Here is a 26,739-nt window from a genome sequence, read left to right on the forward strand (position 1 = left end):
ATGGAGCATGCATGCACCTAGATATAGAGAACATAGAACCTTTAAAATTATATCTATGTATGTAGATGAAGTATATGATTCACATAGGTCATTTCCCCATTGTATCATTTTTGATTACATGTATATCATTCCTAATCCACTCCTCAGTTAATTCATTTTGTCACTAAAAATGAGAGTGAAGAAAACATTCTATGTTAAGAATCTTTAGTCAGAAGAGAGGAGAGGAGACAGTGTTAGTTAAACCTCCGATGAAACAGTATACCATAGAAAGAAGCTATAAAGATACCATAAGAAAGATACAGGAATTGTGCTTGTTGCTAAACTTAGAAACATTATCTGTTTGACTTAGTTTTTTCAGGAAATTGTGTGCAACCTGAGGGTGCTAACTAAGCTTCTGCCACAGGTATAAAGAATAAAAAACTGCCTTCTCTGTTAAAATTTTATTCCAAGGGAAATTATAAAGACATTCAAGCATCAGGACTGACAGACTAGAAATGCATTTAATTGAAGGCTCATTAATCTTTAAGAAGAAGAAAAGCAAACATGTGTCAGAGTAGTATGGATTTGCAATAGTAAAGTGCCAGTGTCTTCAATTATTGTCATAAAAGAGAATGGGAAATAATTTAAGACTGGAAGCTACTTCCATATTTCTTTTAAGGTTAGAATAGTATAGCATTAAATCAGAAGTCTTCAGTGATGATAACCCAACAAGGAGCTAATTGTAATTTTAAGTGAGGCTTAACTTTATCTCTGGTTCCTCTGCCTTTTATAAAACCAGCTTGAACATCTGGAAGTTCATGGTTGACGTATTGCTGAAGCCTGGCTTGGAGAATTTTGAGCATTGCTTTGCTGGTGTGTATGACGAGTGCAATTGTGTGGTAGTTTGAGCATTCTTTGGCATTGCCTTTCTTTGGGATTTGAATGAAAACTGACCTTTTCCAGTCCCGTGGCCACTGCTGAGTTTTCCAAATTTGCTGGCATATTGAGTGCAGCACTGTCACAGCATCATCTTTTAGGATTTGAAATAGCTCAACTGGAATTCCATCACCTCCACTAGCTTTGTTCGTAGTGATGCTTCCTAAGGCCCACTTGACTTCACATTCCAGGATGTCTGGCTCTAAGTGAGTGATCACACCATAGTGATTATCCGGGTCATGAAGATCTTTTTTGTACAGTTATTCTGTGTATTCTCGCCACCTCTTCTTAATATCTTCTGCTTCTGTTAGGTGCATACCATTTCTGTCCTTTATCAAGCCCATCTTTGCATGAAATGTTCCCTTGGTATCTCTAATTTTCTTGAAGAGATCTCTAGTCTTTTCCATTCTGTTCTTTTCCTCTATTTCTTTGCATTGATTGTGGAGGAAGGCTTTCTTATCTCTCCTTGTTATTCTTTAGAACTCTGCATTCAGATGCTTATATCTTTCCTTTTTTCCTTTGCTTTTTAGGCTTCTCTTCTTTTCACAGCTGTTTGTAAGGCTTCCTCAGACAGCCATTTTGCTTTTTGCATTTCTTTTCCATGGAGATGGTCTTGATCCCTGTCTTCTGTACAGTGTCACCAACTTCCATCCATAGTTCATCAAGCACTCTGTCTGTCAGATCTAGTCCCTTAAATATATTTCTCACTTCCACTGTATAATCATAAGGGATTTGATTTAGGTCATACCTGAATAGTCTAGTGATTTTCCCTACTTTCTTCAATTTAAGTCTGAATTTGGCAATAAGGAGTTCATGATCTGAGCCACAGTCAGCTCCTGGTCTTGTTTTTGTTGACCGTATTGAGCTTCTCCATCTTTGGCTGCAAAGAATATAATCAATCTGATTTCGGTGCTGACCATCTGGTGATGTTCATGTGTAGAGTCTTTTCTTGTGTTGTTGGAAGAGGGTGTTTGCTATGACCAGTGTGTTCTCTTGGCAAAACTCTATTAGCCTTTGCCCTGCTTCATTCTGTACTCCAAGGCCAAATTTGCCTGTTAAACCAGGTGTTTCTTGACTTCCTACTTTTGCATTCCAGTCCCCTATAATGAAAAGGACATCTTTTTTGGGTATTAATTCTAAAAGGTCTTGTAGGTCTTTGTAGAGCCATTCAACATGAGCTTCTTCAGCGTTACTGGTTGGGGCCTAGGCTTGGATTACCGTGATATTGAATGGTTTGCCTTGGAAACGAACAGAGATCATTCTGTCTTTTTTGAGATTGCATCCAAGTACTGCATTTCGGACTTTTTTGTTGACCATGATGGCTACTCTATTTCTTCTAAGGGATTCTTGCCCACAGTAGTAGATATAATGGTCATCTGACTTAAATTCACCCATTCCAGTCCATTTTAGTTCGCTGATTCCTAGAATGTTGACATTCACTTTTGCCATCTACTGTTTGACCACTTCCAATTTGCCTTGATTCATGGACCTGACATTCCAGGTTCTTGTGCAATATTGCTCTTTACAGCATCGGACCTTGCTTCTATCACCAATCACATCCACAGCTGGGTATTGTTTTTCCTTTGGCTCCATCCCTTCATTGTTTTTGGAGTTATTTCTCCACTGATCTCCAGTAGCATACTGGGCACTTACTGACCTAGGGAGTTCCTCTTTTGGTATCCTATCATTTTGCCTTTTCATACTGTTCATGGGGTTCTCAAGGCAAGAATACTGAAGTGGTTTGCCATTCCCTTCTCCAGTGGACCACATCTGTCAGAGCTCTCCACCATGATCCGTCGTCTTGGGTGGCCCTACACGGCATGGCTTAGTTTCATTGATTTAGACAAGGCTGTGGTCCGTGTGATCAGATAGGCTAGTTTTCTGTGATTATGGTTTCAGTGTGTCTGCCCTCTGATGCCCTCTTGCAACACCTACCGTCTTACCAGAGATCAAATTGCCAACATCCACTGGATCATCGAAAAAGCAAGAGAGTTCCAGAAAAACATCTATTTCTGCTTTATTGACCTATGCCAAAGCGTTTGACCTTGTGGATCACAAGAAACTGTGGAAAATTCTGAGAGAGATGGGAATACCAGACCACCTGACCTGCCTCTTGAGAAATCTGTATGCAGGTCAGGAAGCAACAGTTAGAATTGGACATGGAACAACAGACTGGTTCTAAATAGGAAAAGGAGTACATCAAGGCTGTATATTGTCACCCTGCTTATTTTAACTTAAATGCAGGGTACATCATGAGAAACGCTGGTAGGAAGAAGCACAATCTGGACTCAAGATTGCCGGGAGAAATATTAATAACCTCAGATATGCAGATGACACCACCCTTATGGCAGAAAGTGAAGAGGAGCTAAAGAGCCTCTTGAAAGTGAAAGAGGAGAGTGAAAAAGTTGGCTTAAAGCTCAACATTCAGAAAACAAAGATCATGGCATCTGGTCCCATCACTTCATGGGAAATTGATGGGGAAACAGTGTCAGACTCTATTGTTTTGGGCTCCAAAATCACTGCAGATGGTGACTACAGCCATGAAATTAAAAGATACTTCTTGGAAGGAACATTATGACCAACCTAGACAGCATATTCAAAAGCAGAGACATTGCTTTGCCAATAAAGGTCCATCTAGTCAAGGCTATGGTTTTTCCTGCGGTCATGTTTGGATGTGAGACTTGGACTGTGAAGAAAGCTGAGTGCTAAAGAATTGATGCTTTTGAACTGTGGTATTGGAGAAGACTTTTGAGAGTCCCTTGGACTGAAAGGCGATCCAACCAGTCCATCCTAAAGGAGACCAGTCCTGGGTGTTCATTGGAAGATCTGATGCTGAAGCTGAAACTACCAATACTTTGGCCACCTCATGCGAAGAGTTGAATTACTGGAAAAGACCCTGATGCTGGGAGGGATTGGGGGCAGAAGGAGAAGGGGATGACAGAGGATGAGATGGCTGGAATGCATCATGGACTCGATGGACGTGAGTTTGGGTGAACTCCGGGAGTTAGTGATGGACAGGGAGGCCTGGCGTGCTGCGATTCATGGGGTGGCAAAGAGTCGGACATGACTGAGTGACTGAACTGAACTTTATGTGGTGACTTTATTATAAACGATTAATGTTGCTATGTGTTGACTGAGTTTCACTAGTGACTCAGTGGATAAGAATCTGCCTGCCAGTGCAGGAGATGCAGGTTCAATCCCTGGATGGGAAGGATCGCTAGGAGGAGGAAATGGCAATCCACTTCGGTATTTTTACCTGGAAAATCCCATGGGTAGAGGACCTGTAGGACTTCAGTCCAAGGAGTCGCTAAAGAGTTGGACATGACTGAACAGCTAAATGACAACAACAGATGCATTGATTGGAATGATTTCATTAGAAAAATTATTGTACTTGTGCTGATAGGTGGTGTAATTTTAGGGGAACTGCATACAAGGTGCTGTGTTTTAGATTGTATTTCACATATTTTGTGGTCTAATTGCCAGTAATTGGAACCTTTTTAATTGACAGTTTTTTATAAAGAGAAAATTCCTGTAAAGACTGTTATATTTTCCTTACTCTTTGTGTTTCTTATAAGTTGGCAAAGGACTAATATTGCATGTGGTCTGTTATTTTTGGACTAAGGGACTTTTTTTCCTCTCTTCTTTCTCTGGTCTAGTTCCCTAACCTTTAACCACCCTGTTAACAGATGTTCATTTTATCCTTCTGGTCTGTCATTTGAATAACTTTTTCAAAAAGGCCACCTTGTAACAGTGACTTAAATTTTCTCATGACAGTGTCATTTAGAATTATATAACTTTTATTCATCATGAGAGTTTTGATTTTTGAAGTGCCTTTTGTCTTTTGGGTTGAGTTCATATCTATATATAATAGGGGATGGAGAGCCTACCTGCACTTGTATCTTCCAGACTTCTTAGCTTAATTTTTCATTGGTTGACAATACCTTGTGAAGCACATAAAGCAGGTTATCTTTTACTTGAGGGTGGTTTAGTTTAGGGACCCATGGATTTGTGTGCACCTAATAGATTTGAGTTTAAACTGTAGATTTGCCTTTTGATACTGTTGGACAATTTGCTTAACCGTCTCAGTCTCAGTTCCTCAACCTTAAAATGGAGACTGATCATATGCTTTTTACCTTGTAGGGCTGATATAAATATTAAAGTGCATGATTAGTGCCTTTGTACAATGTGTGGCACATAGGGGATCAAAAATGGAGGCTTAACGGTCAAGGTGATGATTTTAGAGGATTGGTCATGTAATTGTGTATGATATAGTAGCAGTGTTTGAGCCCAGATCTTGTGCATTGCTGGCAGATTCTTTACCATCTGAGCTATGAGGCAAGCCCCTATAATTTATATGAATAGTTCCTTAAATGAATTATCTGGGAATGAAGCACCTGGGATGAATAAGGGTCAACATTTCAGTTGAAACACACTCTTAAGAGCTTGGATTTAATTCTTAGCAACCAAAGGGTGCATAGTAGCTGTGGTCTTAGTAGCTGCTTGCCTAGAGCCTGATAGAGAGACAGCCCTATGGCAAGTTGTCTGTTCTAAATGAGCAGTCTTGCTGTACTGCAGCTATGGAGAATGATGGGAAGCTGTTCATATGCCCCACCAGAAGTACTGAGAATCATAATTGGGTCATTAGTCATTTATTCATTGACAAATGTTTGAGACCTTACTGTCCAGCACTATGATATACTCTAGGAATACAGCAGAGGATATCTGCCTTCAAGGAACATATAGTTACAAAATAGCCAAATGGTGAGCCAGGAGGTAAAACTGCTGTAATGTGGTGCAGTGTAATCAGTCCAAGCTTGGCAAAGGATTGAGAAGGAGTAGAGGTGGAGGTCAAGATCGGGGAGGGTTTCCTGCACAAGGTGCTGTTTAAGCTGAATGCATAGTGAGAGTAGAGGCTTTAAGAAGTTAGGGATGGTATTTTAAAAATTTCATTCCAAGAGTTCAGCATCTTATTTCTGAAAATAGCTTACTCAGTGGGGTTGGTTGATATTTCTAGCAGAGAGGTGGGAATTCAGATTTCAGAGATCCTTTCTTTTTGTCAGTGTTACGGAGTTTGGGGACTAGATCTTCTTTGTGCTCTGGAAGACTAGAGTCCAGGATCACTCTTGGAAGCTAAGGGCCTTTGGTTCTTAGAGTTGTAGAACATTATCAGCAGTGTATGTATTGAGTTCTAAAAATTTGGTTACAATAAATATTTGTTGACCGAATAGCAGATGGGATTGGCATAATTTAACCCACTCCAGCCTTAAAACTTAATATCTGAGAGGCTCAGAGATTGGGTGAGCTAATAAATAGTACCAAGAGCACTAAGCTTTGGAATCAGGCAACTGGCTTAATAACATAAGTTATTAAGCATAAATAAATGTGAATTCATATCTTAGCTCTGTCACTCACCCTATTGGATTCCAAATAAATTCATGTCTCTGTTAAGCACTTTAAAGACATTATTGTTTAGTTTCAAAACAAGTCTTGTTGAAGCCTATAGTTCTTCAAGGATGAGGAAGCCAAGACTCAGATGAGTTACTTATTTTTTTAATATGTGTGTGAGTATAGCTGTGTGTATGTATATTTATATATATATGTATGTATATGGCAGGCTTCCCAGGTCACGCCGGTGGTGGTGCCAGTGGTAAAGAATGTGTCTGCCAGTGAAGGAGACACAAGAGACACGGGTTTGATCTCTGAGTTGGGAAGATCCCCTGAGAAGGAAATGGCAACTGGCCCCAGTATTCTTGTTTCGGAAATCCCATGGACAGAGGAGTCTGGGGGACTACAGTCCATGCGTTTGCAAAGAGTTGGACATGACTGAGTGCATATGCACACACACACACAAACGCAGATGCATATGAGGGAGTATTAGTTTTACACTTTGTTTGGGATGAAGGATGCCTTCCTGGAGAGGTGGCATTTGAGATCAGTGGGCCTTTTTGGCATATGATTTATAGCAGAGTGAACCGCAAAGAGCTCCAGTTCTGTAGACTGGTGGTCTGGCCAGTCCTGGCTTTGCCACTGACTCGCGCTTGATCACATATTAGTTATTTCACTCCTTTGGACTATTGTTTCCTCTGTAAAATTGATATGATCATGTTTCCATTAGAGACTTTTGAGGATTCAATGAAGTAATGCATTTAAGATGCTTAACCAAGTGCTTGGCATACATAAAGTTCTTGCTGTTATTACTGTGGCATCATCATTAACACTGATAAGGATTGGTGGGGAAGTCTTTTCAGGCAGAGAAAATTTTATCTTTTCCATTCTCCTGACTTGATAAAATACCAAGTTTTAATAAATGAGCCTATTGTATTTTTCCATTTACGAATCACACATTGAATTATTGTGATTTAGATTTTGTGATTTGCAGAATTTGTTGCAAAAAAACCCCAAACAAACCAAAAAACCCAACAGAACAGCAGTCACAAGCTCATGGTATTGCATTGCTGTCCCTTGAGTTCAGGACTCATTGTCATTAGGTTGGAAGGATAATCTTTCCTCTTTATATAACTCTGTACTTTACAGAGTGCAGCTTCCACAACTGTTAGTCAGTTGATCCTAACAGTAGCCTCGTGAGGCATGTAGGGGAGTTAGGGCAAGAGGATTTCAGGAAACAGAATCCACAGGACCGAGGAGAGGCCTTTATGCTGTTAGTGGCCATTCCAGCATTCTGGCCCTGGTCTCCTGACTTACACTTTGCTTCTTTTTCTTTAGTTTCCTGTGAATAGAAGTTGTTCAGCAGACTTGAGTTGTGTTTAGTCACTGATATGACCTTGTCAGTGTTATTTAATTTGAGCCTTCTGTTTTCTATCTGTCAAATGATGAGGCTTTGAACCACACAGGATTATCTGTGATGCTGAATTTACTTTGTGTAATGCTTTATAAGACTTGCTTTGTGCAAACTACTATGTATAAAATAAGGTCCTGTTGTATAGCCCAGGCACTATATTCAGTATCTTGTAATAACCTATAATGAGAATATGAAAAGTATATATGAATAATTAAATCACTCTGCTGTACACCAGAAATTAACACAACTTCGTAAATCAACTATACTTCAATTTTAAAAAGTTGCTTTGTATAATGTTGTAGGGGAATGGTGTATTAGTTTGCAACTTGATTCATTAATTAGTGTCTTATTTGCCTAGTGATGTCAGTGGGAAATATTCCTAATTCAGTGTTGCTTTTTATGTTCTTATCCTGCTTATTTAAGAATAATATCTTTGATAGTGATGTGAAGACTTCATCTTGCAAAAATATAGGAGATCTGGGAGTGTTTGGATGAATTAATAACAACACTTCACAGAACAACTGAATTCATTTTTCACATCACTACTTCTGTTGCGTTACTTGGTTTTTCCTTTTTGTGCGTCTCTGTTTCTCTCTCTGCTTAATATTACTCAGATGGTTGAACACTGTAAACCTTTTCAGCTAATAACAAAATACATCATTTTAGAAGTTTGAGATTTGTTTCCTATTGGAAATTTATATGAGGGGATGCTTTTTACATCTGAATATCATTTGTTCATGAGTGTTTATCAGTTATTTATATACTGTCTTTGTGAACCTCTGTCAGAGGTAGGTGAATATATTGTTACGTAAATACCATATTAATTGGAAATTACAAAATGTAGAGCAGAGGCTCAGTTCAGTTCAGCTGCTCAGTTGTATTTGACTGTGACCCCATGGCCTGCAGCATGCCAGAGTAGAGGTTAAGTAGAACAAGTTTATCTTTTTACTCTTATTCTTTCTTGAAGTATTAAATATATACATATGCATTTGTTTATTACGTTGTTGAGTTATTATGAAAACCCTAATTTTAAGTTTTGTGATAACTGAGAAAATCTCTGTTAAGGAAGAAATTTTCCATTTTACCTGTCTTTTTCTGTATGATAGGTTGAATAAAATTACTGAGGATAACTTGAAAGTGCCATTTATGAGTAAGAAGACTCTTTTTAGTTGGCATCTATATTTTAAGAGGTAGGTGAGAAAGAAGTGATCCTGTGAAAAGTATGGATATTTTCTGTGGATCATGGACGTTTTTGTTCCCTTTCCAGTATGTGGCAAACTAAAAGCACTTACTACATTGCAGTTTCACAAGTGCTGTTGTGCTGAGTATACCATGAGTCAGGGCGTAGTTACGTGACTTATCCATAGTAATAGGCAGAGTAACTTAGGATACTATATCAGAAATTCATATTTTTTATTATCCACATGAGGAAAACAGTTTAGTAAGTGTTTGCACTTGAGTGGATTTAACTTAAATAAAAAAAATTATACGCCAATTAGGAAGATCAAAACTCAATTTAGTAAAATATTTAACATAGGCTAAGAAGCTTTTTTAAAAATTGGATAAGTGCACCGAATTGGGTAATGGATTAGACATAAACCTTGTTTATGACATGCTGTCATTTGCCAATGGATAGTCTGTTTTTGTATTATTATTTTTTAAAAAATGTATCTGTTTTTGGCTGCACTGGGTCATTGTTGCTGCGTGCGTCGTCTTTTCTCTAGTTGTGGCGAGTGGGCGCTACTCTGCTAGTCTTGGTTGCAGTGCATGGGCTTCCCACTGCAGTGGCTTCCTTGCAGCAGAGACGGGCTCTAGGTGTAGCTGCAGTAGGTGCAGCTCAGGCTCTAGACTGCGGGTTCAGTAGTTGTGGCACATGGGCTTAGTTCCCCTGTGGCAGGTGGAGTTTCCCTGGACCAGGGATCAAACCAGTGTCTCCTGCTTTGGTAGGTGGATTCTCGTCCACTGTACCACGAAGGGAAGTTCCTGTTTTTGTATTATTTTTTAAAATTTAATAAGCTTCTGTGAACCCACCGTCAGAACAAAAGTTAATCCTTAATAACCTACATCTGACTTCATAGGTTCTCTCTATGAAGTCTCCCTTCATTGGTTCTCCCAGCTACCCCTATCCCAGTGCCTTCCTGCGATAGCATTCTCAGCTTGAATTCTGTATTCACCATCCCCTTGTTTCTGGTTTTGTGTATAGCTTTATCATATCTTTATAGATTCTTAGATAGTGTATCTTTTTATTTGGTTTTAATTTTACAAAAAAGATACTCTATATGTAGGCATTTGGGACATAGTATTTTTACTTAATATTGCATTGCTGAGGTTTATCCATATTGCTGTATGTCTCTATAGTTCCTTCATATTGCTGAATAACAATCCAATGCATGAATATACCATAGTGTATTCATTTATTCTTCTGTGAATGGACATTTTGCATGTTTTCCAGGATTTTGCTTTTTTGCACAGTTTTGCTATGAACATGTTAATGTGCATGTCTTGTCTCTGTATATGTGTAAGTTTCTCTTTGTGTTTACCTAGGAGTCAGATCTCTGAGTATGGGATTATTTGATTTGTGGAAATTATGCCAAACATTTTTTCCCATATCTGTAAAAGACTTTATGGATATATTTCCTTTTCAACACTTAATATTGCCAGACTTAATTTTTACAGCTTTAGTGGATATAAAGTGGTTTTCATTTTTATTAGTCTTGTGGTTTCCCCACCTTGTGAAAAGGTTATGACTTTTTTCTCCCCTCTCTTCTGTGTTGTCTGTGCTTTTCTTTTGGATTTTAAGTCATCTTTCTATGTTTTTGATACTTCTGTTGGATGTATGTTTTCCAGAAGTCTTTCCAGTTTTGTAGCTAATTCTTTCAACTTTCTTTGGGGTGTTTTTTTTGGTGAACAGAATTTCTAGATTTTAATATACTCATATTTTGTAGTCAACACTTTAGTGTTTTTAAGGAATCCTCTGCCTTTTTTTCATTTCATATGCCAATATCTGTTTATGTTAAAGCTGACATGTAAAGTCCTGAGATTGTAATGATAGAATAACAGTGAAGGAAGAAGATAGTTTAGAAAAGTGAAAGCAGAATGAGGAGCATATTAGAATATGTGTGTGTGTGCTCTGTTGTGGCCAACTGTTGTGACCAAGTGATATGGCCATCATTCCCCTCTTCACTCACAATGTTCCATCCACACTACTATCCTTGCTGTTTCTCAAACAGTGCACACAATCCCCACCCTTGAAGCCTAGCTATGAATAGTTTATCCCTGACATCCACACAATTCCTCTGCTTCTTTAGGTGCCTGCTCAAGTGTCACCTCATTATGAGCCCAACTCTGATTACCCTATATAAAATAGCAACACCTCCTCCAAAACACCTCTGATCCTGTTGTCTCTGTATAGGGTTTACTACTGGCATTTGGTATCTTTACTTTGCTTAATCTTTGTTTTGGACATATAGAGCAGTTCTGGCACCCAAGGAGAAACGCAGATGAATTTCTCAAAATATTTACTCATACACCATCACATTCTATTCTTACAACAGCCCTGAAAATTCGTGAAAAAATACAATGGTATGAATTTTTTTTTATAAACTTCTAAAATGCTAAAGCGCAAATATACAAACACATTAAATGATGTTAAATATTGTCTGTGATCACACATTGTTAGAGCTGTCCCTAGAATTTGGGCTGGGTCTCTAGCAACTTTGCAATTCATAGTACTACGTCTAAAGAGCAGGTATATATTTAATTTTGCAGAGTGATCTTTAAAAGATCTAGTTCTTTAAATCATGATCAAACATGAAGTAAAGGCTGAACTATATGTGCCACATTACCTATTTATTGTCTTCTCACTAAGCAGCTGTGATAGACGGTCATCAGAGTATCTTTAGAATTTACAGATCTTGGGACAACTCCGATCAAAAAACAAAGGGGTGCGGGGGAATGAATGTGCCAGTAAGCAGTATTCTCTGCCCTACTGTGCCCAAGACAGCACACTTTAGTGTAAACCAGCACCTTGTTAATAAACAAGGTTCAGACACTGTGTTTGGTTTTCAAAAGACTTTTTGTTATTCTACAGAACAGAGCATCACAAAGAAACCATATCTGGAGACAGAATGGACAAGAGTATTTCCCTTAGTTAGGTTTGCAAAATGATTTCAGAACCTGCAATCAAGTTATAAATAAGGAGTAATGCTTTAAAAAAAAACACACCAATTTTAAAACAAAAGAAGTCATTTTGTTTTCACCTTAGCAAAATAAACAATAAGTCTTAAATGTCAAAAACTGCATAAATTCAAGTATTACTTACGTCAATGCAGAAAATTTTTCATATACAACAGTGCTGAAAATGAAGAAATATATCAGATTCCTCAATAATATAACAATTTAATTTCCAACCTCTTGCTAGCACTCATTCTCCTTTTCTGGCATACTCTGCCACAGTTGGAAACTGTGTATCTAGGTCAGAAAAGACAAGCAGCTTTTCAGAACAGCTCAATATCTTTGGCACAACTGTTGATATTATAATTCAGCCCTTTCACAAACTCCTTTTAAAATACAACCTGTTGTAAATCACAAGATTAGTACTGCACAGACAATACAGTAGTCTAATATTTATGAAAAGCCACTGGAAAAAATACTAAAATGCTAGATTTAGAAAACTGATGAAAAACATGAGACAGGCAACACAGTGTAATCAGTGTAAGAGCAACGGATTTAGGGTCAGAAGACGTGCCTTCTAATTCCAACTCTGCTACAGTAAGCTGTCCAATTTTAAATAAATTTCAACCTCTCTGAGCCTCAATGCTTTCATTCACAAAAGTAAAAGGGTTAGACTACACCTAGATTACTTTTTAGGTACCATCTGTTTAAAACATGATTCCATGATAAACTGGAAATCTACAAGTATATTTTATGTGACACTGCTGAAATGTATTCCTTAAAAGTATATATTTTCACAGTGTAATCAAATAGTGCAGATTCATGTTGATATTTGGTAGAAACCAATATAATATTGTAAAGCAGTTATCCTTCAGTTAAAAATAAATAAATACGAATAGTGTAGCTAAAACTAAAAAAACATAATTGAAAAATCTGAATGCTGAAAAGCTGATAACATTATGGAATTATTTCTGGGGGTTGATAATGAAGTGTGGGTTTCTTTTGGGAGAGTGGTAGATATATTCTATACAGAGATTAGTGTATATAGTAAAGTATTTACAGATGAAATTAAGTGAAAATCTGGAATCTTTTCTAAAATAATCTAGTTGAGGGGATGAGGGAGAGTGAAGTAAGTAAGGCTGGCCATATGTTAATAATTACTGAAAACTGATAACAGATATTTTCTCTGTACTTCACAGGGGTTCTCTCCAGGTGTAGAGGTTTGAACATTTCTGTAATAAGGTTTTTAAACAGGGAAAAATTTATCAAGAATCTAAACAAATAAATTTCAACTTATCTGTAGTAAAATGAGATTGTCATATGTCATATTTTCTTCAGTATAACAACCATGTCTGCTTTAGAGAATCCACAGTGTAACTGTGCAAACCAAAGCAGGTAAAATTATAAAAGGATAAAACCAATGAAGGAAGCAATTCAGTAATAATTGATAGTTAAAAATGTGGATATACTACAAGCAACAATACGTTCTGAGAAACTCCAATACATAAAACACAGTAGGGAAGTCGCTCAGTCGTGTCTGACTCTTTGCGACCCTATAGACTGTAGCCTGCCAGGCTCCTCTGTCCATGGGATTCTCCAGCAACAATACTCACTTTCATAATTGCAAAATACTGGAAACCTAAATGTCCATCAGCAAGAAAATGAAGATATAAACTATACAGTAAATGAACTACGGTGATACATTTTACCATCTAAATTCAAAACAAGGTTGAGTGAAAAGGTTAAAGTTGCAGAATAATAAGTACAAAAAGATCACTTTTATTTAATCTTGAAAATGTATAAAATATTCCATATAATTTATAGATAGAAACACACACACTTCTTTCAGTATAAACATCCAACACAACACACAAAAAATTCAAGAGTAGTTATCCCTGGGAAAAGAGGGATCAGGGAGGGATACACACACAGTACTTATCTGCGATACTATTTCTTAGAAGAACAATCTGAAGCAAATTTGGCAAAGCATTAATATGTAAGAAAAGCTGTGTATGGTAAGTATACAGTTTTTCTTGTTAACATTCTATTTTGTCTGTATGCATGAAATGTAAATTTATTTTGTAAATTCAAAATACTGTTTAAAATATTCAGAAACAAAAGGAATCTTGCTTGGTCCTCTTAAACAGGAAAGTACCTTAGCTCTAGCTCTAGCCTTTGGGGATTAACAACTTTTTCAATTTAAACTAAATACTGACATTGGACATACGACCCTAGGAAGCTCCCTCATCAAGAAAAATTGTAAGGTTTTTTTTTTTTAAGTGGAATGAGACATATTCTTCCATAGAATTTGACTAGGGGAACAACCAAAGACTTTCAAAGTATCAGAGTGTGTAAGCTAAAGCCACTGTCACTGTTAGAAAGGTCCCAAAGCATTACAGGAGGCAATACTCCTCAGAAACATTCCAATTTTAAATAAAAAGGCAAGTAATACTTGTGTTGGGGTATCTATGGAAAGTCTAAGGTGTTTTCCAAATTTCTCTAACCTGGCAGAACTCAACCTCCAAGTTCTGTCACCCCTGTAGATTTTGTCTTATCAGCTTTTGCTATAGGAAGATCTAGATTTGGCCATAGACATTGTTAATGGAGGGCTTCCCCAAGGGCCCAGCAGTAAAGAACCAGCCCACCAATGCAGGAGACATGGGTTCAATCCCTGGGTTGGGAAAATGCCCTGGAGGAGATATGACAACCCACTCCAGTATTCTTGCCAGGAGAATCCCATGGACAGAGGATCCCTTGGGGGCTACAGTCCATGGGGTCACAAACAGTTGGATAGGGGGATGAGACCAAGAAGTTAATGGGAATCAGATTATTGGAGATTTGTAGGCCATTATTAGATGTTTGGGGCTTCCCTGGTGGCTCAGATGGTAAAGTGTCTGTCTGCAATGCAGGAGACCGGGGTTCGATCCCTGGGTTGGGAAGATCCCCTGGACAAGGAAATGGCAGCCCACTCCAGTATTCTGGCCTGGAAAATCCCATGGATGGTGGAGCCTGGTATGCTGCAGTCCATGGGGTTGCAAAAAGTCGGACAGGACTGAGCGACTTCACCTTCACTTTCACTCATTAGATGTTTACTCAGAAACCAGAAGCCATTGGAAGGTTCTGAGCAGAGAAATGACATGACCTAATTAAAAGAAAACTTTTAATTTTATAATGGAATATAGTTGATTTACAATGTTGTGTTTCAGGTGTACAGTAAAGTGATCCAGTTATGCATATACATATATCCTTCAAATTCTTTTTTCATATAGGCCCTGTGCTATACAGTAGATCCTTGTTGATTATCTTATTTTATAAACAGTATGTATATATTAATCCCAACCTTGTAATTTATTCCTCCCCCTAACCTTTCTCCTTTGGTAACTATAAGTTTGTTTCTAAGTAAGTGAATCTGTATCTGTTTTACAGTAAGTTCATTTGTATGATTTTTTTAGATTTCACACAGAAGTGATATTATACGATATTTGTCTTTGCCTGTCTGACTTCTCTTAGTAGGATAATCTCTAGGTCCATCAGTGTTGCTGCAAACAGCATTATTTCATTCTTTTTTTGGCTGAATAATGCTCTGTTGTGGGCTTCCCAGGTGGTGCAGTGGTAAAGACTCCACCTGTTAATGCAGGAGATGCAAGAGATGTGGGTTCAATTCCTAGGTGGAAAAAAACCCCTAGAGTAGGAAATGGCAATCTGTTTTAGTGTTCTTGCCTGAAAATTCCATGGACAGAGGAGCCTGGCAGGCTGCAGTCCATGGGGTCGCAAAAGAATTGGACACGACTGAACAACTGAGGACAATATTCCATTGTATATTTGTACCACATTTCTTTTATTTGTCCATCTGTCGAGGGACATTGAGGTTGCTTCCTTGTCTTGGCTGTTACTGAGCGTGAACTTAAGGTAGTAGGGAAGCAAAAGAACAAGGTAAAGGTGAAGGGTTTTGTGGTGGATTAGATGTGGGTGTGAGAGGAAGAGAGGTGTCAGGGATGACTCTAAAGTTTTTGGCCTAAGCTTTTGGATGATGGGGTAAGTAGGCTTCTGAGAGAGGGGCGACCAGGAGTGGTAAAGTTTTTTTTTTGTTTGTAAAGTTTGTTTTTGTTGTGTTTTTTTGAGGGACAGATCAGGAGTTGGTTTGAGACACATTAAGTTTAAGATGTTTATTAGATATTTAGGTGAGTATGTTGGTTATGTACTTGAATGGAGTCTGGAACTCAGGGAGATATAAATTTGGGAGTCCTCAGTGTATACATGGTATTTAAAGCATCAAGCCTAGATGATCCTGCCAAGGGAATGGTCTAAGATAGTAAAGAGATTAAAGGTGAGGCCTGTGTCCAGAAGCATTCTAACATTTAGATTGTGGAGATAAGAAAGAAAGGAGAGTAATTTATGAAGTAGGAAGAGAGTGGTGTACTGAGTGGGAGCCAAGGGAGGTAAAAAGTTTAAGTGTGGAGAAGTCAGCTATGTCACCAGTTGCTGAAGGTAGACTAAAGGCAAGGACTGAGAATTGTTCACGGCATTAAAACACCATGGAAGTCCTATGGGACCTGACAAGAACTGTTTGAGTGAAGCATTGGGGTAAGAGGCTGATTGAGGTGAGTTTAAGAGAATGGGAGAAGAGGAAACGGGAACCAAAGTGTAAACTCAAAGAATTATGCCCTAAGACGGGCAGAGAAACAGGCCATGGGGAGGCAGGAATGAAAGGAAGTTATTCGAGAGGACAGGGATGATTACTGGAGTGATACTCTTTTTTGATTTTTTGTTTTGACCACCTGTGTGGCATGCAGAACTAGCATGGTATGCAAAACGTCCCTTAGGGAATTCAGCCTGTATCCCTTTCAGAGGAAGCATGGAGTCTTGGCCACTGGACCACTGGGGAAATCCTGGAGTGATGAGGATTTGAGTAGAGAGATTTCCACTAGATAGGAATAGGGACAGTTTATAACAGGAAGGAAAGAATAATACATGGGAAAAGATATAGCAAGGTTGATATTTTGCTTGAAATAGGAAGCAGTCAAACCATTCAATCTGAAAGGAAATCAACCCCAAATATTCAATTGGAAGGACTGATGCTGATGCTGAAGCTGAAGCTCTCATACTTTTGGCCGCCTGATGTGAGTAGCCAACTTAATTGGAAAAGACCCTGATGCTGGGAAAGATTGAAGGCAAGAGGAGAATGGGCCGACAAAGGATGAGATGGTTGGACGGCATCACCATCTCAATGCACATGAGTTTGAGCAAACTCCAGGAAATGGTGAAGGACAGGGAAGCCTGGCATGCTGCAGTCCATAGGGTCGCAAAGAGTCGGACACAGCTTAGTGACCAAAGAACAACAGTAAAGGAAGCAGAAGGAATCTGAGGATTTGGGAAGAAGATATAGATGTGAAGAGATGAAAGAAGATGTGAAGTTATACTTAGGAAAGTGGGAAGTAAATATTTGTTTTCATTGAGTCTCCTTGGATATTGCAGGATGTTTAGCAAATGCCAGGGTTCTACCTGTGACAGCCAGAACACTTTACCTCACATCTGTAAATCCCTGAAGGTTGCAGTACCACCCCTGCTTGGATTGGAAACTGTTGGTTATTCCTTTAAAGGTTAGATCATGAATTTCGAAGAAAAAAAAAACACTATTGTGTGATCCACCCCTGCCCCTGTCCCCCGCCCCGCCCCAGTTTCCAGTGTTACTGGTGGGGTATAGTTAAAAGGGTTGGGATTTTGCCAGGATAGGATAACAAAGGGGATTGCTGGTGAAAGTGAGTGATAAATGATGGACTGTGTAACTTCAATTAGATAAAGACAAAAATGAGGGCATGCAAAGGGTGGAGGGACTGAAAAGTGCTGGGGTTAGTAGCTTGTGGGCCCTGGTGGGGAGTGGGTGCCTGGGGTAGGAAAGGAGATGAGAACATTGGAGGAATGGAGTAGAAGCAATGGAGAGTCCAGAATTTTAGAAGGATCATTTATTTATCTGGTTATGGAACTTACAAAAAATTACGCCTGAAGTTAGAGGTGAGTTAAGTACTAATAAAGTCCTGAAGGAGTGGGAGAGTGTTTCGGGGATTCATCTAAGATGGGTGAAATAAGTCAAATAAATAGTAGAAATTGTGCTTATGGAAGAAGAGTCTGAAATTCCCTGTAAGTCACTATAATGATGACAGCCATGCAGATGTGTGGGAAGAGAAGGTGACCTTTCAAATGGAGGCTTCTAAGTTATGGCTCTCTCTAAGGAAAGAGAAATCTAGGGTTAAATTCAAATTTTTATTGAGCCTCTCCTGAGTGCAGGGCATGGTACTGGATGCTGTGGAGATAAAGGTAAGTACTTTCATTAAGGAGCTTATGATAAAAATAATGAAAACTGAGTAAGAGAAGTGTCATAAAGGAAGTTGAAAAAGGACTGGATGACTCAAGGAAGATATATTAACCTCAAGTATTAGGTAAGGCTTCCTGGAAGGGTAGATTTGGGATGGACATTTGATGACTAGAACAAGGACAGATCATGGTAGAGCAGAGGTTGCAGTCTAGATAAGGGAAAGGGTTAATGTGAAGCTTAGTGTTAGCACATTGCATGGTATTCTGGGCAAGATTCATTATTTTCTTTTTGGGTGGAACTATAATGATGAGAGAAATGACAGGGACAGAATTGCATTTGTGTTGTATTATGAAGGGCCTTGGTGACAACCATCATCTCAGTGGATAGCAGTTGTTTAGCTAATGAGTAGTCATTGAAGGTTTTAAAGGAGAGCTTGATATTCTCAGAGTTTTCACCAAAGATGGGCTGAAGCAGGGATAGAATAGTTTAGGAGGGGATTAATTCTTGTAAATAGTAAAACATGGCAAAACTATACACAATAGAGATCAAATTGCCAACATCTGCTGGGTCATCGAAAAAGGAGGAGAGTTCCAGAAAAACATCTATTTCTGCTTTACTAACTATGCCAAAGCCTTTGACTGTGTAGATCACAAGAAACTGTGGAAAATTCTGAAAGAGATGGGAATACCAGACCACCTGACCTGCCTCTTGAGAAACCTGTATGCAGGTCAGGAAGCAACAGTTAGAACTGGACATGGAACAACAGACTGATTCCAAATAGGAAAAGGAGAATGAAAGGCTGTGTATTGTCACCCTACTTATTCAACTTATATGCAGAGTACATCATGAGAAACGCTGGGCTGGATGAAGCACAAGCTGGACTCAAGATTGCCGGGAGAAATTTCAATAACCTCAGATATGCACATGACACCACTTTTATGGCAGAAAGTGAAGAAGAACTAAAGAGCGTCTTGATGAAAGTGAAAGAGGAGAGTGAAAAAGTTTGCTTAAAGCTCAACATTCAGAAAACGAAGATCATGGCATCTGGTCCCATCACTTCATGGGAAATAGATGGGGAAACGGGAAACAGTGGCTGGCTTTATTTTTGGGGGCTCCAAAATCACTGCAGGTGGTGACTGCAGCCATGAAATTAAAAGACGCTTACTCCTTGGAAGAAAAATTATGACCAACCTAGATAGCATATTCAAAAGCAGAGACACTTTGTCAGCAAAGGTCTGTCTAGTCAAGGTTATGGTTTTTCCGGTGGTCATGTATGGATGTGAGAGTTGGACTATAAAGAAAGCTGAGTGCCGAAGAATTGATGCTTTTGAACTGTGGTGTTGGAGAAGACTCTTGAGAGTCCCTTGGACTGCAAGGCGATCCAACCAGTCCATCCTAAAGGAGATTGGTCCTGGGTGTTTATTGGTAGGACTGATTTTCAAGCTGAAACTCCAATACTTCAGCCACCTGATGTGAAGAGCTGACTCATTTGAAGAGACCCTGATGCTTTGAAAGATTGAGGGCAGGAGGAGAAGGGGACAACAGAAGGTGAGATGGTTGGATGGCATCACCGACTCAATGGACATGGGTTTGAGTGGATTCCAGGAGTTGGTGATGGACAGGGAGGCCTGGCTTGGTGCGGTTCATGGGGTCGCAAAGAGTCAGACACGACTGAGCGGCTGAACTGAACTGATACATGGTAGTGTACAAGACTTCCAAATCTTTGAATTATAAACATCCTTAGTAGTAAAAGAAAGATTGAGACTCAGGATTTCCGTTCTTATGCTATATCATCAGGAGCTTGCTTCATTTATGTTTTCTTTACTTAACTTTCAGAACAGCACAGCCTTTATTTTCCTATCTCTCAGGCCACTTTGCTGACTCTAGTTGTGCCTCTTTTTCCTTTTCCGTGTTCATTAATCATCATCCTTTGGTAATCTTGTGGCTTTACATACTACCTATATGCTGAAAAGCACCAAATTTGTATCCTGATCTAGACCTCTCTTCTCAACTCTAGGTTCATATCCTGTTACCTACTTGGCTATCTAATAATTATCTCAAATTCAACATGTCCAAAACTGAATTCCTGATCTTCATCCCAAAACCTCCTCTGCATTCACCTTCCATAACTCAGTTGTTCAAACCAAAAACCTAGAAGTCAGTCCTGAGGCCTCCATTTCACACCCACTCCACATCCATTCTACTAAGAAGACCTGCCATCTTTCCCTTCAGAAAGTATCCATACTCTGATTGCTAAACTCTCTTAGTGATACACCCTTCCTTCCACCCTTGCCCTCTCTACTATGTATTTCAACATAGCAGTCATGGTGATCTTTTTAAGACGTAGTCAGATATTGTCACTTCTCTATTCAAAGCAGTCTAAGTGTGTCTCACTCAGTAGAAGCCATAATCCTTAAAGTGATTAGAAAGACCTCCTGTATTAGGAGTTGACAAACTATGGCCCTGGGACCACTTTGATCCATTGCCTGGTTTTGCATGAGCTGTGGGCTAAGAGTTGATTTTTATGTTTTTAAATGGTTAAAAAACTGGTATTTTGTGAAATGAACATTAGATGAAATTGAAGTTTCAGTGCCTATAAATAAGTAAAAGTTGAATTGGAATACAGCCACACCCAATAGTTTGCATACTGTCTTATGGCTACATGTGCACTGCAGAGGCAGAGTTGAGTAGTAGAGACCTTCTGGTTCCCAAGCCTAATGTACTTTTAATCTGGTCCTTTAAAGAAAAAGTTTGCCAGCTTCTGCCCTGTGTGGTCTGGTCCCTTACTTCTACCCACAGTCCTCACTGCCCTTCTCTCCTCACTCGCCCTGCTTCAGCCTTCCAGCCGCAGTGGTCTCTTTGTTGTGTCTCCACCTGACCAGGTACATTGTTTTTACCCTGCCAGGAGTACTAATTCCTGAGATCTCTGCATAGTTCATGCCCTTTCCCCATCAAGGTTTACTCAGGCATCAGCTTCTCAATGAAGACCAACCATAATCCTACTCTCCTCTGTGTAGTATCTGCATGTATTTGTCTTCCCCATAGGACTTCACACTTTCTCACATACTGTTTAGATTACTTATTTTTACATTTATTGTTTTTTGATTGTTTTCCCCACTCTGAACTTAGAAGAGTGGGAATTTTTGTCTGTTTTGTTCACTGATCCAGTCTAAGCACCTAGAGCAGTGGCTGGCTTATTACAGATGTTCAATGAAGACTTGTTGAGATGCACTGAATTATTGGTTCTTTAACCAAATGAGTCATCTGACTGGTGGATACAGCTCTGTCATTCTGTCCCTGTTGTCAGGAATGGGGAAGGGCTAGTGTGTGTGGGCTAGGAAGTGAGGAGATATGTTTTCTAGTTACCACTTCCTTGAACGGGTTACTTGATAACATCTTTTCCATTCTGCTCACTGGTAGTAAGTGTTCAGAAAGCTTTCTGATTGACCTAGCCGGCTTGCACAGTGCATCTTATGTTAGGAGTGCAGCTGTCCTGCCATCTTTGTTTATACCATTAGTTGAGTAGAGACCTTTTTGCCTGTGTCCAGTGTTGCAAGGCTTCAAATGATGTGGTGGGATTGAACTTTTCCATCATGATAGGTGTTTCCAGGTAGGAATGAAAAGCTGGATTTTTGGAGTAGGTGTATGTAATTTATGGGTTTTCCAGTTTAGCTTTCTCATATGTGCCTTTTTAATATAGAAAATAAAAGGAAATTTCCAGAGTAAAATACTGAAATTCAGTGTTTTTTTTCAAGTTAGTATTGTACAGAAACTTAATGCCACCATGTAGGAAAAGTTTATTTGAAGGGATTTGGAAGAATTAATGAATTTATATGTATTTACTCTTCTTTTAGTGTATCTGAATTGGTTCATTTTTGTATGCCCTGTACTATCAAGCACAGTATCAAGTACAGAATAGATGATAAATATGTATTTACTAGTAAATCTCTTTATCATAAACTAATCCTCCTGGTGTATCAGTGAGATGCCTTTTTCTTATTTTCTATTTGCCCATCTTTAATACAGTGAACAATAATGACAAACCTAGACAGTGTATTAAAAAACAGAGACATCACTTTGCCCACAAAGGTCACATATAGTCAAGTCTATGGTTTTTCCAGTAGTCTTGTTTGGATTTGAGAGTTGGACCATAAAGAAGGCTGAGTGCAGAAGAATTGATGATTTTGAACTGTGGTGTTGGAGAAGACTGTTGAATCCCTTGGACTGCGCAGAGATGAAACCAGTCTATCCTAAAGGAAATGAACCCTGAATATTCATTGGAAGGACTAATGCTGAGGCTGAAGCTCCAGTATTTTGGCCACCTGATGTGGAGAGTTGGCTCATTGGAAAAGACCCTGAGGCAGGAGGAGAAGGGGACAATAGACAAAAAGATGGTTGGATGTCATCACTGACTCAATGGACATGAGTTTGAACAAGCCCCGGGAGATGGTGAAGGACAGGGAGGCCTGGTGTTGCTGCAGTCCATGGGGTTGCAGCTAGCTGTACATGACTGAGTGGCTGAACAACAAAATAGTTTTCTGGTGAAGTGTATAGGCTTTTCCATGTATAGTACCATGCCATTTGCAGATAGTGACAGGTCTACTTGTTCCTTTCCAATTTGAATTATCTTTATTTCTTTTTCTTCTCTGATAGCTGTGGCTGGGATTTCTAAAACGATGTTGAATAAAAGTGGCAAACATGGGCCCAGAGCTTGATGTTTGGGTAGGGTGTTTACTCCCCATACTTATGACTGAAAAGTGCTGTTGGTGATCCATAATTTCTCCACTATGTCAGCTTTTTTTTAAAATATTTTTTTGGTTGCATTTGTTCTTAGTTGTGGCACATGGCCAGAACACCCAGGCTCAGTACTTGCAGAACTCTGGCTTAGTTGCTCCATTGTATGTGAGATCTTAGTTCCCTGACCAGGGACCAAACCTGCATCCCCTCCTTTGCAAGGTTGATTCTTAAACCACTAGACCACCAGGCAAGTCCCACTACATCAACTTTTACTTAGCATTCTTCTCTCTTTTTCTGTTTTCAACCAACTTTCATAATACATTTGACTTACTGATTTTACCTTTTTATAGAGAGCAGCTTGTGGATTTTGTTTTCAGTTCTTATGTAAATGTACAGCAGTCTTTGGCTGCAGGATTCACAGCCAAGTACTGAATGGTTGAATCCTCTAGAATGGAGTAAGGTTGGAAATAGGAAATGCAAAAAACTCTAAATAGTATAGTTTGATCTTTATACAAAAGATAAAATTCTGTTGACAGGGGTGGTCTTTGAAATGTCTCTTACCATTAATCATGTTTTAGTTTGTGTCGTAACTTTGTTGTATAAAAGGACCCTGTGATTTGCAGTATATGTATGTTCCCTCTTTACTTTGATTTGATATATGGAATAATCTAAGTTCCATCTATTTTTGTTCAGTCACTTAGTCATGTCTGACTCTTTTCGACCCCATGCACAGCAGCATGCTGGGCTTCCCTGTCCTTCACTATCTCCCAGAGTTTGTTCAAACTCATGTCCATTGAGTTGATGATGTCATCTCATCCTGTTGTCCCCTTCTCCTCCTACCCTCAATCTTTCCATAACTAGTTGTTATGTAACTTAAAAAAACTCAATCTTCACTGGCTTATTTCAGGTGGATTTTGTAAGTCAGAGTCAGGGAAGTTGGTTATAAGATGTGAATTGTGTTGCATTTAGGCGTAGTATTGGGTAGAGTTAAATGTCACCTTTAACTTTGCTGGTCCTAAAAATTCAAAAAGGATCTTTTCTTCTTTAAGAAAGTAGCTGTTAAGAAATTATTGTAGATAAAAGTAAAAAGGGGATTTCCTTGTTTAAGGGAAAATTTAAAGGAAGTATTCTTGCCTGGAAAATTCCATGGACAAAGGAGCCTGGTGGGCTACAGTCCATGGGGTTGCAAGAAGTCAGACACGGCTGAACACACAACACACAACACTGAGATGAAGAGGAACCTGTTTCTTGCGGGTGTTTATGTCTTCTGTGGTGTGTATTTCTCCCGATAGTCATGTAATGTATATGTTCTATTTTAATAGTCTCTAGTTTCTCTTTCTTTCTTTCTTTTACAGCTGTCTTGTATTTAAGGACCTCAGCAGTGTTCAGAAAAGCTTATTTTTACCTTACCTGGAATAAAATCTCATAAAAGTGGAACATAGTGGTAATAGAATGAGTCTTAGGCCTCTGGGCAGAAATATGCGTGGGATTCTGGTGACAGCCATTCATGGGTAATGAAATAAGGATTGAGTGAATATTCAGCATAGCACTGCATATAGGTTGAGAGGGCAGTAAGGTCTCTAGGGAGTTAGGAGAGGCGAGCCAAAAAAGCATGCTGAATTTTAGGCCTGAAATAATTAAAGAAGAGACATTGTTTCAACATATATTGTAAGTCTGATGGCAGTGTCAAATGGAAAAGCCTCTTGGTTAACAAGCAAAGGTGTTACATTTCCAGGTGTCCTTATCTACTTTTCAGATAGGCCTGACTGATGCCAATTTCTGTTGAAAATCTCATGGTTAATTGCAACATTTTCCCCACCAATAGTAGTAGTACATTTTCTGGTTGTATTTCTTTACTGAATCTGTGTTTGTTAATGTATTCATCTCATTGAATACAAGTCAGTTGTGTGCCACTTTGTGGCTACCAAAAAAGTTAATTTTCTGGTCATATCACTTAGGCTCTTGGGCCCAGGCCTTCAAAGGATGTTTTAGCTTTTGTTTAAGTAATTTTCCACTCCAAAGATTGTTCTGTTTTATTCAGTAATATGTTTATGGGTTTCACCCTCTGTATGAAACTAATCATAAATAAGCATTTTTGAAAAGTTGTTTTTCTTTTTCTCTTGCAAGTGTACTCTAAAGAACAAGCCTTCAGATATCTTTGCCATATTGACTCTGAGCCATCAGGGGACTCAGGCTTATGAGGAGGTACTGTCACACAAAGCAGTGTCTAGTGAAGACGACAAGAAAGAGGGGAAAGGATCGGAAGAAGAAGCTAAAATACTATAGAAAACCATGGTAGGTTATCATTCATAATTCCTTAATTTAGTTACCAAAGAGCTCAGTGATTTAAAGTTGAAACTATTAGCAGTGAAGGCAAGTAAAAACAGTGGTGTTAATTTTTGGCTCCAGTGCATCAGCTGAAGATGCCATTCTACTATTTAAGCAAAGCGAATGAGTTCAGATTTATTACGAGCCCTTTAAACCACAAGATGGAGCCCCATGAGCCTGCAGTCCATAAATTATTAAATACAAAGGAGGGAATGCTCATAAATAATATTTTTTTAAATAAAACTGGTATTAGCAAACTGATACAAATGGCTAAGGTGACCTTGAACTTGAAATAATGTAATTTTTCTCTAGCGTTCTACCTGAAGCTCATTGTTAAAGTCCTGAACTAGTTCTTTAAGTAATGATTTGAAGGTTTTGCAGTTTGTAAAATGTGTGTGTATTTAACTGAAAAAGACACCTTTTTTTTTCACGTGCTCAGAGGTTAAAGCGTCTGTCTGCAATGCGGGAGACTTGGGTTTGATCCCTGGGTCAGGAAGATCCCCTGGAGAAGGAAATGGCAACCCACTCCAGTATTCCTGCCTGGAGTATCCCATGGACTGCGGAGCCTGGTGGGCTATAGTCCACAGGGTTGCAAACAGTTGGACATGACTGAGCGACTTCATTTTCACTTTCTTTTGATTTTAAAATAATAAGGTCAAATATTGAGTGTATTGAGGATACTGAACTGAATATCCTAGAAACCTTAGTTTTTGTGGAAAGTTCATACTTATATTGAATTAATTTTTTAATTGGTAAAATATGCTGAAATTTTTTGCCTCCTATTTTGGTTCTGAAGGATATGTGATTTCCCCTGCACCCCCCCCACCCCCGACCCCCACTAAGTGTTAGTGAGAAAAGGCTTAAAAAAAGATAAGTGTGGGGAAAAGCACAAAATATTAATCATCTGTATTTTTGAAATATGTTGTTTAGCAAGTCTGAAGGTATTTCTTTAAGAAAGATTTTATTTAAAAAAATTTGTTCTAGCAACTTAATTGACTTGCTCTCTAAAGAAGGAACTCTACTAATATTTTAATTGTGAATGGTGGGGAAAAATGTTAACTTGGGATGGATTTTCTCTGTCATTTAGTTTTATGGTGAGCTGTGATGAATGACACTATATATTTCTTCCCATATGAAATGAATTATTTGCCTCTTCAGCTTATTTATCTGTTGCAGTCTAGATATTCTTACTGCTTAAGTACGTTATATATATCACTTGTCATAGTTGGTGAAAATTCTTTTCCTAGTTTATTCATTTTAAATGTAGCTTGTTCATTTTGCTGTGTAGTGGTACAAGTGTCTTCATGGTATTTGTAAATTTGGAGATATTCAAAGGTTTTTGGATGTGTGACTCATGAGTGTGAAGGACCTACTCTATTAAAATTTCATGAAATTCATTCTATTTCTAGGTGCTAAACTGCTCCACTGAGTTCTGGGCCAGCATGTCATTTTAATTATTGCTTTTTAAATTTTT

General features: G+C 38.7%; 1 protein-coding gene across 13 annotated transcripts in view; it reads left to right on the top strand.

Annotated features, from left to right (window-relative positions):
• Window positions 1–26,739, top strand: part of STRBP (spermatid perinuclear RNA binding protein) — a 178,332-nt gene that overhangs the window by 78,132 nt on the left and 73,461 nt on the right. For all 13 annotated transcript variants that reach the window (XM_060411825.1, XM_060411826.1, XM_042245730.1 and 10 more), the window contains one exon: window positions 25,065–25,232. In XM_060411825.1, the coding sequence (XP_060267808.1) occupies window positions 25,230–25,232 (3 nt within the window). In that variant the 5' untranslated portion in view covers window positions 25,065–25,229. The remainder of the gene's footprint in view (window positions 1–25,064; window positions 25,233–26,739) is intronic.

Source organism: Ovis aries, chromosome 3 (genome assembly GCF_016772045.2).
Source record: "Ovis aries strain OAR_USU_Benz2616 breed Rambouillet chromosome 3, ARS-UI_Ramb_v3.0, whole genome shotgun sequence".
In the NCBI taxonomy this organism is placed as follows: domain Eukaryota; kingdom Metazoa; phylum Chordata; class Mammalia; order Artiodactyla; family Bovidae; genus Ovis; species Ovis aries.